Raw genomic sequence first — 12720 nt, 5'->3', positions numbered from 1 at the left:
TCACCAACATGTATGCATTTGTTATTATTCAACTAATTCTTCTTCTTCTTCTTCATATTTTACACGCTCTACCGTACATGATTTTCACCCCGATTCAAACCGTACCAACTTCAAACTGTTCAACCTCTTGACAAATTCCAAAAATTCACAGATTTCTCAGAATTCCAGGTTTTCCGGGACATTTTTCCCATTCAAAATGAATTGGCCAGTTTTCGAATTTCCACCATTGCACCATTTTTCAACCTATTCAAACCATTTCATCTTAAACATATTCCACCATTTGGGAAATTTTAAATCCCCCTTTTCCAAGTTCCAAAAATTCCAGGATTTTCCAGAATTCCTGCTTTTCCAAAGCCCTATGTCCACCCTTTTTTCTTGCGACTACTCCTTCCGCATTTTTCAACGCATTTCAACCGTTCCAAGCATGTCTCTTAATCAGGGCAAAAAAGCAAGTTGTTTTTTGAACAGGAAAAATTCCCGGGTTCCCGGGTTCCCGGAAATTCCAGGAATTCTGTAATACCATTTTTCAACTCAACATGTTACTACTTCAACATTTCTCCACCGATTTAAGCAATTTCAACACCAACTCGTTCAGACCATTCAAGTTTTTTTTTTACCATTTTCCAAAAAATTCCCGCTTTTTTCGAAATTTCCAATTTTTTTTTAGAAATTACCATTGAAGTGAATGGGACATTCTTCAAAGTTCCACAACTTTCATATGATTCAAACCGTTCCAACTTCCAAATATTCAGCCTGTTCAGGAATTGTGTTCTCTACTTCAACAATCCCCCCCAAAAAATCCCAGATTTCAAATAATTAAATTTGTTTGGCGCATATTCCCCATTCAAAATGAATTCGCCATTTTTCAAACTTCCACAATTCCCACATTCTTCCATTCCACCTTTGATACACTCCACCATTCTGCAAATTCAAAGTACCCTTTTTCAAAGTAAAAAAAAATTCCATATTTTCCCAAAAATCCCTAAAACCATTTACTACTTAAACATTTATTGCCCGATTTAAAACATTCCAACACAAACCATTCAGGACATTCATGCTCCTAATCATTTCTCCCCCAAAAATCCCGCTTTTCCCCAATTTCCCAAATTTCCAGGAAGTTCCCATTGAAATGAATGGTAATTTTTTTCCAAGTTGCACAATTCTCCCATTTTTTAAACTAGTCAAACCATTCCATCATCAACACATTCTACTCATCCTGGACATTCAAACTAACACTTTTCCAGGTTCCAAAACAAATTCTGGTTTTCCTGGAATTTTAATCTCTTCAACATTCAAATCATTCCAACATTCTAACCATTCAAGCATTTAAACCATTCAAACATTAAAACCATTTCTACGTTCATCCTACATTCCATTAGCATTTCAGTTCAGCGTCAGCTTTTCAACATTCAAACCATTCCTACATTCATACTAGATTCTATCAGCATTTTACTTCAACTTCAGCATTTTACAATTGTTTTTAACATGGCTGTGCAGCACTTTGGAAACGTTATTGTTGTTTAAATGTGCTATGTGGATTGGATCTGATTGCTACCGTGAAGCCCTCCCTGGGAGTCCTAGAGGTAAAAAAAAAAATCCATATATTTTGCTATGGTTTGAAAACGAAAAGTATCAAAACGGCCCCCGCATTGTTTATTTTTTACGTGTGTGGCCCTCAGTGGAAAAAGTTTGGACACCCCTGCTCTAGAGCATTGTGTCGACTTATTTGAAATACAGAAAACCGCCGCAAGATGGAGCCAGAGCTAGTGAGTCGCTTACACTCGAAATAAGTTGATATGATTCATCAAGTTTAATGCTGCCTCTTAGTGCAGTAACAACGAGTACACATAGAAAGTAAAACTTCAACATTTAAGGACTTCTGCGTGTACGTTAGCACAGTCAATAGGCACATTTCAGCACGTTTAAACGTATACGTGGTCCTCCAACACACAAGTCGAACAACATTCCCAACAACTGCCAGCTTGCATTCAGCGAAGACTCCCGCATCTCTTTGCCTCCGCGCCGTGGATGAGAAAGGGGGATGATGCTGTCATAGCCCCCCGCGCCGTGGACACACTGTTTTACCCGCACCCCACTGGTTCCTCTCTGGCTGGCTGTCTCCGAGGCAGTGCGGATGTGGAGCCTGCAAGCAAACACTCCACCCCCGTCGGCAAGCATCGGAGAAGATGAAATGTTTTTCCCGTTACCTTCCGTACATCTTCCGGCCGCCGAGCACCATCCTGTCGTCCACTTGCCACACCGAAGGTAGGTCGGAGTCGGGACATGCATGTATGTAGGTGGCATGGTCCAATATTGAAGTCGTTTTGATTACAAAAAAAAAAAAAAAAAAGTATTTCTGGCGTGGTCTTCTGTGCATGAATGCAGAAGTTGCACTGCAGGTTTGATGCACATGAAGAAGTTGGGGAAGACATACTTAAATCTAAATGTAGGATGTCTTGTAACATGCATATTTTCTTCAAACAGAGGCACGCTTGATGTTTGATGCACATTTCTCTTCAGTCATGTTTGGGGCATGTGGATTGACAGTTTGAAGAGTTGTCTTGATTCTGTTGACACAACTTAGACCAGGGGTGTCAAACGTAAGGCCCGAGGGCCGAATCGGGCCCGCGAACAGGTTATTATCCGGTCCGCGGGATGAGTTTGCTAAGTATAGGTTAGAGCAGAACCTTTTTGGCTAAGAGAGCCATACTGTAACGCCGGTTCGGCATCGTGGTACCGGGTTCGATTCCCTCGAGGATGCGTCAAACGAAAGAACACAACAAAGGTAAGATCTAACAAATTTATTAACAAAAAGTGAGCTCTGAACAAAAACACTGGAGCTAATAAAAAGGGAAACAAAAAACGCTAGCGTGAAAGCTAGGAAATATAATGAACTAAGATTTGGCACGATGGCACAAAAAATGAAAACAAAGATGATTAGCATGTGAGCTAAAGATGACAACAAAGTGGCTTAGCTTATGAGCTAGCGAGAAAAACATACCTGACGTTACTTGTTGCATGTGAGCAAATTAGAGTCCCAGAAAGAATAAACAGAAGAGGCTGGCTTATAAAGGGAAGGTAATTAGCAGTGAACAGGTGTGCAGGAACCGGGAGTAACAGCTGAAACTAATAAGTAACCATGGTGATGGACTAAACGGGAAATAAACGGATCAGACGGAGAATGAGAACAAAGATGGAAAAATAAACAATAATATTTGAAGATCCGAGTCACGGATCGCAACACATACAAACCAAATATTTTAAAGTATTTCCGTGAGAGCCATATAATATATTTTTTTTAAGACTAAATACAACTAAATGCGTGCATTTTTAAGTAAGACCAACATTTTTAGAGTATAAGAAGTCTTATTCTTTTTAATAACATTATTCTGAAGCGAACCAACAATAAATAAAATACTTCTTACCAATAATGCGACTTTTTGAACAGGTGCGGTAGAAACCGGATGGATGGATTAAAATGCATGAGAATGTTTTATATATATTGAACGTTATTTTTGACACTGTGATTACCAGCGGAATTTTTCATTACTTGCCGTGTTAAGCAATGTCAGCTAAGATTTATCTGAGAGCCAGCTGCAGGCATCAAAAGAGCCACATTTGGCTCTAGAGCCATAGGTTCCCTACCCGTGGGTTAGAGCAAGGGTCACCAAAATTATTGTAACCAAGAGCTACTTCTTGGGTAATGATTAATGCAAAGGGCTACCAGTTTGATACACACTTAAATAAATTGCCAGAAATAGCCAATTTGCTCAATTTACCTTTAATAAATCTATCTATCTATCTATCTATCTATCTATCTATCTATCTATCTATCTATCTATCTATCTATCTATCTATCTATCTATCTATCTATCTATCTATCTATCTATCTATCTATCCATCTATCTATCTATCTATCTATCTATCTATCTATCTATCTATCTATCTATCTATCTATCTATCTATCTATCTATCTATCTATCCATCCATCCATCTATCTATCTATCTATCTATCTATCTATCTATCTATCTATCTATCTATCTATCTATCTATCTATCTATCTATCTATCTATATATGTATATTTATATATATATATATATATATATATATATATATATATATATATATATATATATATATATAAATGGTTATTTTGGTCTGTCATTCCGTCGTACATTTTTCTTCCTTTTACGGAAGTTTTTTTTGTAGACAATAAATGATGAAAAAAAACACTTAATTGAATGGATTAAAAGAGGAGAAAACACGAAAAAAATTAAAATAAAATTTTGAAACCTAGTTTATCTTCAATTTCGACTCTCTAAAATTCAAAATTCAACTGAAAAAAATGAAGAGAAAAACTAGCTCATTCTAATCTTTTTGAAAAAAATTTAAAAAAGAATTTATGGAACATCATTAGTAATGTTTCCTGATTAAGATACATTTTAGAATGTTGATATCATGTTTTAAATAGGTTAAAATCCAATCTGCACTTTGTTAAAATATATAACAAATTGGACCAAGCTATATTCATAACAAAGACAAATCATTATTTCTTCGAGATTTTCCAGAACAAAAATGTTAAACGGAATTCAAAAGACTTTAAAATAAGATTTATATTTGATTCTACAGATTTCTTAGATTTGCCAGAATAATTTTTTAAAATTTTGATCCTAATAAGTTTGAAGAAATATTTCACAAATATGCTTTGTCGAAAAAACAGAACCTAAAATGAAGAATTAAATTAAAATATATTTATTATTCTTTACAATAAAAAAAAAATAACTTGAACATTGTACATGTTTTTAAAAATCCTTAAATCATTTTTAAGGTTGTATTTTTTTCTCTAAAATTGTTTTTCTGAAAGTTATAAGAAGCAAAGTAAAAAAAAAAAATAATAATAATTTATTTAAACAAGTGAAGACCAAGTCTTTAAAATATTTTCTTGGATTTTCAAATCCTATTTAAGTTTTGTCTTTCTTAGAATCAAAAATGTCGAGTAAAGCGAGACCAGCTTACTAGTAAATAAATACAATTTAAAAAATAGAGGCAGCTCATTGGTAAGTGCTGCTATTTGAGCTATTTTTTAGAACAGGCCACGTGGCTACTCTTCTGGTCCTTACGGGCTACCTGGTGCCCGCGGGCACCGCGTTGGTGACCCCTGGGTTAGAGTGTCCGCCTTAAGATCGGTAGGTCGTGAGTTCAAACCCCGGCCGAGTCATACCAAAGACTATAAAAATGTGACCCATTACCTCCCTGCTTGGCACTCAGCATCAATGGTTGGAATTGGGGGTTAAATCACCAAAAATAATTCCCAGGCGTGGCCACCGCTTTTGGTCACGGCTCCCCTCACCTCCCAGAGGGTGAGGTGTCAAATGCAGAAAATACTTTCACCACACCTAGTATGTGTGTGTGACAATCATTGGTACTTTAACTTTAACTTATAAAAATTAACCTGAAATGTTTGAATGAAAGAAACAGCTGTAAATGTGTCCACTGGATGTTGAAATAGCAAATATTTGTATCTTTGTAGATGACGCTACATATGTACAAAATAAACCACATGATGTTAGCACAACAGTCGAGGAAAATGATCAAACTACATAAATAATATACTGATTTTGATATAATTTGTTATCTTCTTAGATTGAAAATTAACACCAATGAGTTGACTGATGGACATTATCACATAATTTATTCAGAAAATATAAATAACGATGAATAAAGATAGAATACTATTAACTGCAACATGTAAGTGTAAAAGAAACCATGCAACATTATGATTTGTACAATTTCAGAATGTGCTTGCGTTATTTTTAAACAAAGAAAACAATCTAAAGTTGTCTTTATTTTTAAGTTATCGTGCCGTGATTTTACCAGTCCGGCCCACTTCGGAGTAGATTTTTCTCCATGTGGCCCCCTATCTAAATTGAGTTTGACACCCCTGACTTTGACTGTATTCTCCCCTCGTTCAGTGTTATCATACACGAGTGTCAGCAAAGTGTTGGGGACAAAGTTGGCGTATGAGATTAAGTGACCCAAGCCACAATTGCAATGCAGGAGTTCATAAAAGGCCGTCAATTCATCCTGGTGATTGTGCTGTCAGACGGAGCAGCCCAGGAGGGTTTGGGGGTGTTTCCTACAATATCAGCAGCCTTTTACTAGGTCATAATGTGGAGACTGGGCCACTGCATTATTCAGTTTTGCATGGTTGCTCTCCTTCTAGTGCCCTTAGCCCTCTGGCACAAGCAGGAAGACACTGTGGTACAGTGCTTTGAGCAGTATGTGGCGGCCATGACCATTTTGTAGCTCGTAGAAATGGCCTGTGTATTCAATTACTAAGTTCAGGTCTTTTACTGTAAATGTATCTGTAGCGTCATGCCATTCGTATATAAATTGTGTATAGTTAATCCAGGCATGGGTACCCGAGAAGGCATCCTTAATTTAAGGATCATCTGTGAGAGAATGTTGGAGACCGATCAATATGTCAGTATATGCTTCATAGAGTATTCCAGAGCTTTTAATAAAGTCCCATTTTCCAAAATGATTGAATGTTTATCAGAAATCGACTTCTGTGGAAAAGACCTACAAATCATTACAAATATGTATTGGAACAAACCGCAGTCTTAAGAACTGATTGGGGAACGACAGATACATTTAAAATTAAGACTGGATTAAGGCAAAGTCACCAAGTCTGTTTAATTTGTTAACCAAAATATTTGTCAGAGAAGTAGGGGACATGAATAGGTCTGGACATAAACATTCTACAATATGTTGATGACACTCTTTACCCTTGTTATCACTGAACACATATAACCTTCAACAAGTATTAGCTGTGGTGAATAATAAAGGAAAACAATATGGAATGGAAATGAATGTGAAAAAAACAGACCAATGTTCGTGAGAAAAGACATGCCAATTCCTCAAATGTTTCTCACATTGAATGGCTGGCAGATCTACAGATCAAGGTATCAAACATGGTATATCTTGGTCAGATCTCTCGTCCAAAAGAAAAACCTAGTAACTCACTTCTAGCTGATTTTGAGTAAACAAAGGAAACCCAATCCATCTTGATGCTGTCTTACAAAGATCTACAAAGTCATCAAACGTATAGATGTTTTCTTGAGCTTTCATTTTCTTGCCGATTGAGCCATGGATTGAATCTGCTCTCATGAACGTGTGCCCTTTCTCCAGATATTTTATCACAATCTCGGGTGGGCCCCATTCTGCGTTTGCCCATTGGGCAAGAGCCGTGTACAGCGTCCAGTTTTTATTTTGACCTCCACAGTTATCTGCCCAAAAGAGTATGCAAGGGGAAGAATCAAGAACAATACATTTAATGAAAGTGCTTGCAACGTCCTGGGCCAATCTTCCAAATATCCCCTCGTGCCATAATATCACATAATCAGGTTGACAGTCGGCCCCCATTCGTGCAAATGTCTCATTAAAGACAATAAGGCGACTGACAAAGAAGTTCCGATTGGTCCCTTGAGATACTAGGTTTTTCTGTTGTATCTACGCGGTCATGTGGTAGTTGCTAGGTCCTGCCATGCGCGTAACAGCTTACTTACGGAACAAATTACAATATTTCGCATACACTAATGTAAAGCATATCACCTAGGAACTCCAAAATTATTATCAGCTCAGTTTGGACCAACATTGAGTTACTGGGTTTTGCCTTTGGACAGGAGAGATGTAGTTTAATAATGGAAGAACTGATAATCAAATAAAATGAAGAATTTAAATTGATAAGAAATCATATAAAAATACATCAAAACTACTAACATTGGAAAGAATGAATACTGAAACAAGGAAACAAATGCTAAAATGCAATGTGTGGTCTTAACTACTGTATAGCACCGAGACATGAACCCGAACTAAAACATTGTTTGAAAAAAAAAATGAAAGCATTTGAGGTCTGGTTGTATAGAAGAATGTTAAAAGTGTCATGGACAGATTTCAAAACAAACACACATTTTAGAAAGGATACATTGGAATAAAGTACTACACAACATAATTAAAAAGACAAAACTCAAATATTATGGCCATATAAAAAAATGACAGCTGATTTCTATCAGCTGTATGCTGCATTTAAGATGAATGGAAACATGGACCAACAACATTCTTGACTGGACTGAATTCCTGTGAATGCGTCAGAAAGGCGACTGAGAGTAATGGGGATACATTGTAGTCATACTGTGAATGAAACATGACAACAATATGTGTGCACCTGCAACTCATCAGGTATAAAGCCTAATTTTACAATGACACAATAAGCATTTAAACGTGAAAAATAATAACACACTTGTGTTAAGCCGGCAAAACGTTTTGAATGTAGTTAAGGGTTGGTGACTTACGAGTAGGAAATCCGAACTCGGGGGTGTTCCAGTTAGAACTTTCGTCTTGGAAATTCAGATTTTCCATCCATCCATTTTCTACCCTTTTTGGGGTCATGGGGGGCACTGGCGCCTATCTCAGCTACAATCGGGCAGAAGGCAGGGTACACCCTGGACAAGTCGCCACCTCATCGCAGGGCCAACACAGATAGACAAACAACATTCACACTCACATTGACACACTAGGGCCAATTTAGTGTTGCCAATCAAGGTATCCCCAGGTGCATGTCTTTGGAAGTGGGAGGAAGCCGGAGTACCCTAAGGGAACCCACGCATTCACGGGAGAACATGCAAACTCCACACAGAAAAATCCCGAGCCTGGGATTGAACCCAGGACTGCAGGACCTTCGTATTGTGTGGCAGATGCACTAACCCCTCTGCCTCCGTGAAGCCAAAATAACTCCCCGTCGGGGAATCGAACCCCGGTCTTCCACGTGACAGGCGGAGATACTGTCCACTATACTAACGAGGACGTTTCCGGTTTTGCAGTACAAATGAATTGCAGCATGAACTTGAAACCAGCTAAGTACCTTTGACCATCTCTTGTTGGCTCAAAATTGCCACATTGGTGTCAGAAGTGGGATGGTTAAAGCACACCATTCTTGAGTGTCTTTTTTGAAAGATAATTCCTTATTTGAATATTCCAGCCCTTGGTTGTTCTTTATTCATTCATTAATTTCCTACCCGTGTGTGTTTTCCTGTTAATGATCATGGGAAAGCTAGAGTTTACTCCAATATACTTGGGGTTAGAGGCATGTGTAGCAAAGCTGTGTGTATGTTATTAAACCTCACTCACTAACACCTTAAAAGCTGGACACTGACTTGACTTTTCATGCTTCTATCCCAGTGTCCAGGGCACTTGTCTTTTATTTAGACGGACCCAGGTTTGAGTCCCGGGTGGAAAGAAAGCAGGGCGTTTACACATGGCACACTATGGACTAGTCGCCAGTCAAAAAGATTTATTGACAATTACGGCTTTGTCCACATGGGATTGTTTTTAGGAAGGAACGGTACAGTATTGTATTGTTTTGGCTTTTCATCAAAATGGCAACAATGTATTGTTGTTGTAATGTGGAGAAGCAAAGCTACTTCTTGAGAATGATGACTTTGCCGCCCTGTTACCGTCACATGACCAGAAAAAACGAGAGAGTGTTCCACTTGACATTCTTCTGATATTTTTTTGTCTAGTAATCTAATGTGATGCACAGAAGTAATTCAACTTCCTTGTCAGTCCAGACAAGAGACTTGGGTGTCCTGTGTGTCTTTACCATCTATTTCTTCTTGTGTTCAGATTTCGTACGGGTGCTTGAAAACCTTGAAAATGCTTTTATTTTAATGTTGTGTTTTCAAGGTTTGAAAAATGCTTGAATTTTGGGTGAAGTGCTTGTAAATGCTTGGAAATGTTCACCATATTTCTCGGAAGTCTGACTCAATAGGCTAATTATAAAATGGAAAAATAAAACAAGTTTCCCTAAAATTGTAAGCTACACGCTTGATCTTTTGGGTTTGCACGAGCCCTTACATGCCAGGGCCGTATATAGGGCTCTGTGTCGCCCCCAAGAGGACAGTGGTGCATCGGTCCTTCATGCCGGGAGGTTGTCATTTAAATGAAGATTGGATGGAAATTATCAGTCCGTTATTTGACTTGTTTGTACTGTGAAAGTCATGTAATTTATCATTTGTAACCTTTTTCACAACTTAGAGCTGAGTTCATATGAATGAGTTTGTAGTTTTTACACAACATGTTTGAATGCATTTCTTGCTCTATTATTTTCGTAGTGTACTTAACTTGTGTGGCTACCTCAGTGAAAGCAAAAAAAGTTAACTTTTGTCCTTTTGTTGATTTGTTGTCATAGCCACAGTTATAAGGTTAGATATGCTTAATGACAGGTGACTGAGGTGCTGTGAAACAAAGAAAATATTTTCCTGTAATTTATTATCTTTATATTAATGTGGGACCGTTTTGTTAATAAATGAGTGAAATTGACATTTTAAGGGTGTGTGTATTTATATCACATTATGCAGTTTACAAGCACAAATACAGTGTGAATCAATCCGTGCTGTTCGATGTCAACGGAGTGACGTGCGGTGAGGTTCATGGCTGGTGAGGCACTGACTTCATCACAGTCAGATTTATAAACATATGAACTCTATAGAGCAGTGGTCCCCAATTGGTACTGGGCCGCAGAAGAATTTTTTATAAAAAAAACAAATACATTTTTTTTTTTAAATTAAATCAACATAAAAAACACAATATACAATTATAATTAGTGCACCAACCACAAAAACCTCCCTTTTTCATGACAAAAACATCCCTTTTTCATGACAAAGGAAAAAAATAAAAAATAAAAAGGACATCCCCCCACCCGGGCTGCGGGACAAATTATTAAGCGTTGACCGGTCCGCAGATACAAAAAGGTTGGGTACCACTGCTATAGAGTATCGTATTCACCATTTCATTGGCAGCAGTTAACGGGTTATGTTTAAAAGCTCACACCAACATTCTTCCCAGCTTGGCACTCAGCATCAAGGGTTGGAATTGGGGGTTAAATCACCAAAAATGATTCCTGGCCGCTGCTGCTCACTGCTCCCCTCACCTCCCAGGGGGTGAACAAGGGGATGGGTCAAATGCAGAGGACAAATTTCACCACACCTAGTGTGTGTGTGACAATCATTGGTACTTTAACTAAATGTAGCAGGTACTTTAGCTAGTATAGTATAAAAAAAATACACTTATTATTATCATTATTAGCGATAATACTGCTTACATTAACAATAATAAATAATCACATGTATGTAGAAAATAACAAACACGACAGTACACAGTGTTGTTACTATGACAGGTGTAACACAGTGTTGTTACTATGACAGGTGTAACTGCGCTCCAGCGGCAGTGTTCATTTATTGTTCTTTACTGTAGCATAAAAAATGCAGATGGCCTTAAAACACCACAATACTCAGTCACCATATTTAAATAATATAAATTCAATCGGATCAGAAACATTGGAGGAAACGGGATTAAAACCCGATGCTAACCGCCCATAGAAAATACATGGGTACGGCTAGTAGCTACTATTAGCAAACAAATTCACTTACCAACTCGGCGTAATATCTCAACATCGACACACTCTTTCGTCGCAACTCGGCCCTGATGGTCGGCACCTATAAGTTTACAATTAGTTGTAAAATGTTGGACGGTTGTTTTTACGATATGCCGGCAAACGACAATTTTAAAACATACCGGCTTCGGCCTAGCCGAGTAGTGCAAGAATGATCTCTGGGATCACTAGCGCCCTCTACCACCAAGAGGCCGGAGAACAGGAGCCTCGCATTGTATGTGTTTCGCAGCAGTTTTATGATTGCCCAGTACAAGAAATACGTTACACACATACAGTTGTTGACAAAATACACTGTACATTATATACCTCAGCTAACTAAACTATGGAAATGTATAATATAATTCATATAGCAATACGGTCTCACTGCACAGCAGGCCAGCAGTTAGCCGAGTCATTGCGAAATCCATGGTGACGGGGAGGCTCAGCTGGCTGTAACTCACTCACCGCAAGTAATTCTCAGTATTTGAACGGCAAATGTGAAAATTAAGCGATTTTGAATAAATAATAATTTAAAACTGGTGAAGTTAAGTGGAAAATAACATTATAGTATAATCACTGGATGCATATACAAATATAATTATTTTTTTTTCTTTTTACATTTTTTTCTTTCCATGATGGCAGATGAGGCCACGCCTCACCTGCCGCCCCTGACTGCACGTCACTGTGTCAATGAGTGCTGTAAGTGAGAAAAATAACAAGAAATTTGTAAAACAACACAAATGGAGACACACTTGCAAACACTGATGACAATGAATAGTCTACAGCAGGGGTGCCCACACTTTTTCTGCAGGCGAGCTACTTTTCAATTGACCAACTCGAGGGGATCTACCTCATTTATATATATCATTTATATTTATTTATTTATGAAAGAGACATTTTTGTAAACAAGTTAAATGTGTTTAATGATAATACAAGCATGTGTAACACATATAGATGTCTTTCTTTCACAAAAACAAGAATATAAGTTGGTGTATTACCTGATTCTGATGACTTGCATTGATTGGAATCAAACAGTAATGATGATAACGCCCACATTTTCAAATGGAGGAGAAAAAAAGTTGTCCTTTCTGTACAATACCACATGAAAGTGGTTGGTTTTTGGCATCTAATTCATCCAGCTTCCATACACTTTACAAGAAAAACATTGGCGGCAAATTCCGTAGCTTGCTTGATTGACATTCACGGCACCCGAGGGTCTTGTGAGAT

The 12720-nt window shown here is 37.8% G+C and overlaps 1 protein-coding gene and 1 non-coding gene across 2 annotated transcripts in view; one reads left to right on the top strand and one right to left on the bottom strand.

Moving 5' to 3' along the window:
• Positions 1-1949: 1949 nt before the first annotated feature.
• The window catches only part of ppp2r2ba (protein phosphatase 2, regulatory subunit B, beta a), a 213018-nt gene continuing 202247 nt past the window's right edge, over positions 1950-12720 (top strand). The window contains exon 1 of the mRNA XM_061901886.1: positions 1950-2265. Within this exon, the coding sequence (XP_061757870.1) occupies positions 2187-2265 (79 nt within the window). The 5' untranslated portion in view covers positions 1950-2186. The remainder of the gene's footprint in view (positions 2266-12720) is intronic.
• trnad-guc (transfer RNA aspartic acid (anticodon GUC)) lies at positions 8796-8867 on the bottom strand. Its single transcript has one exon. It is a non-coding gene; the product is annotated as a tRNA-Asp (tRNA).

The sequence above is a fragment of the Nerophis ophidion genome, linkage group LG05, assembly GCF_033978795.1.
Source record: "Nerophis ophidion isolate RoL-2023_Sa linkage group LG05, RoL_Noph_v1.0, whole genome shotgun sequence".
Lineage (NCBI taxonomy): Eukaryota > Metazoa > Chordata > Actinopteri > Syngnathiformes > Syngnathidae > Nerophis > Nerophis ophidion.
The sequence above is the reverse complement of the archived record's forward strand: the minus strand, read 5'-3'. Positions and strand labels throughout refer to the sequence as shown.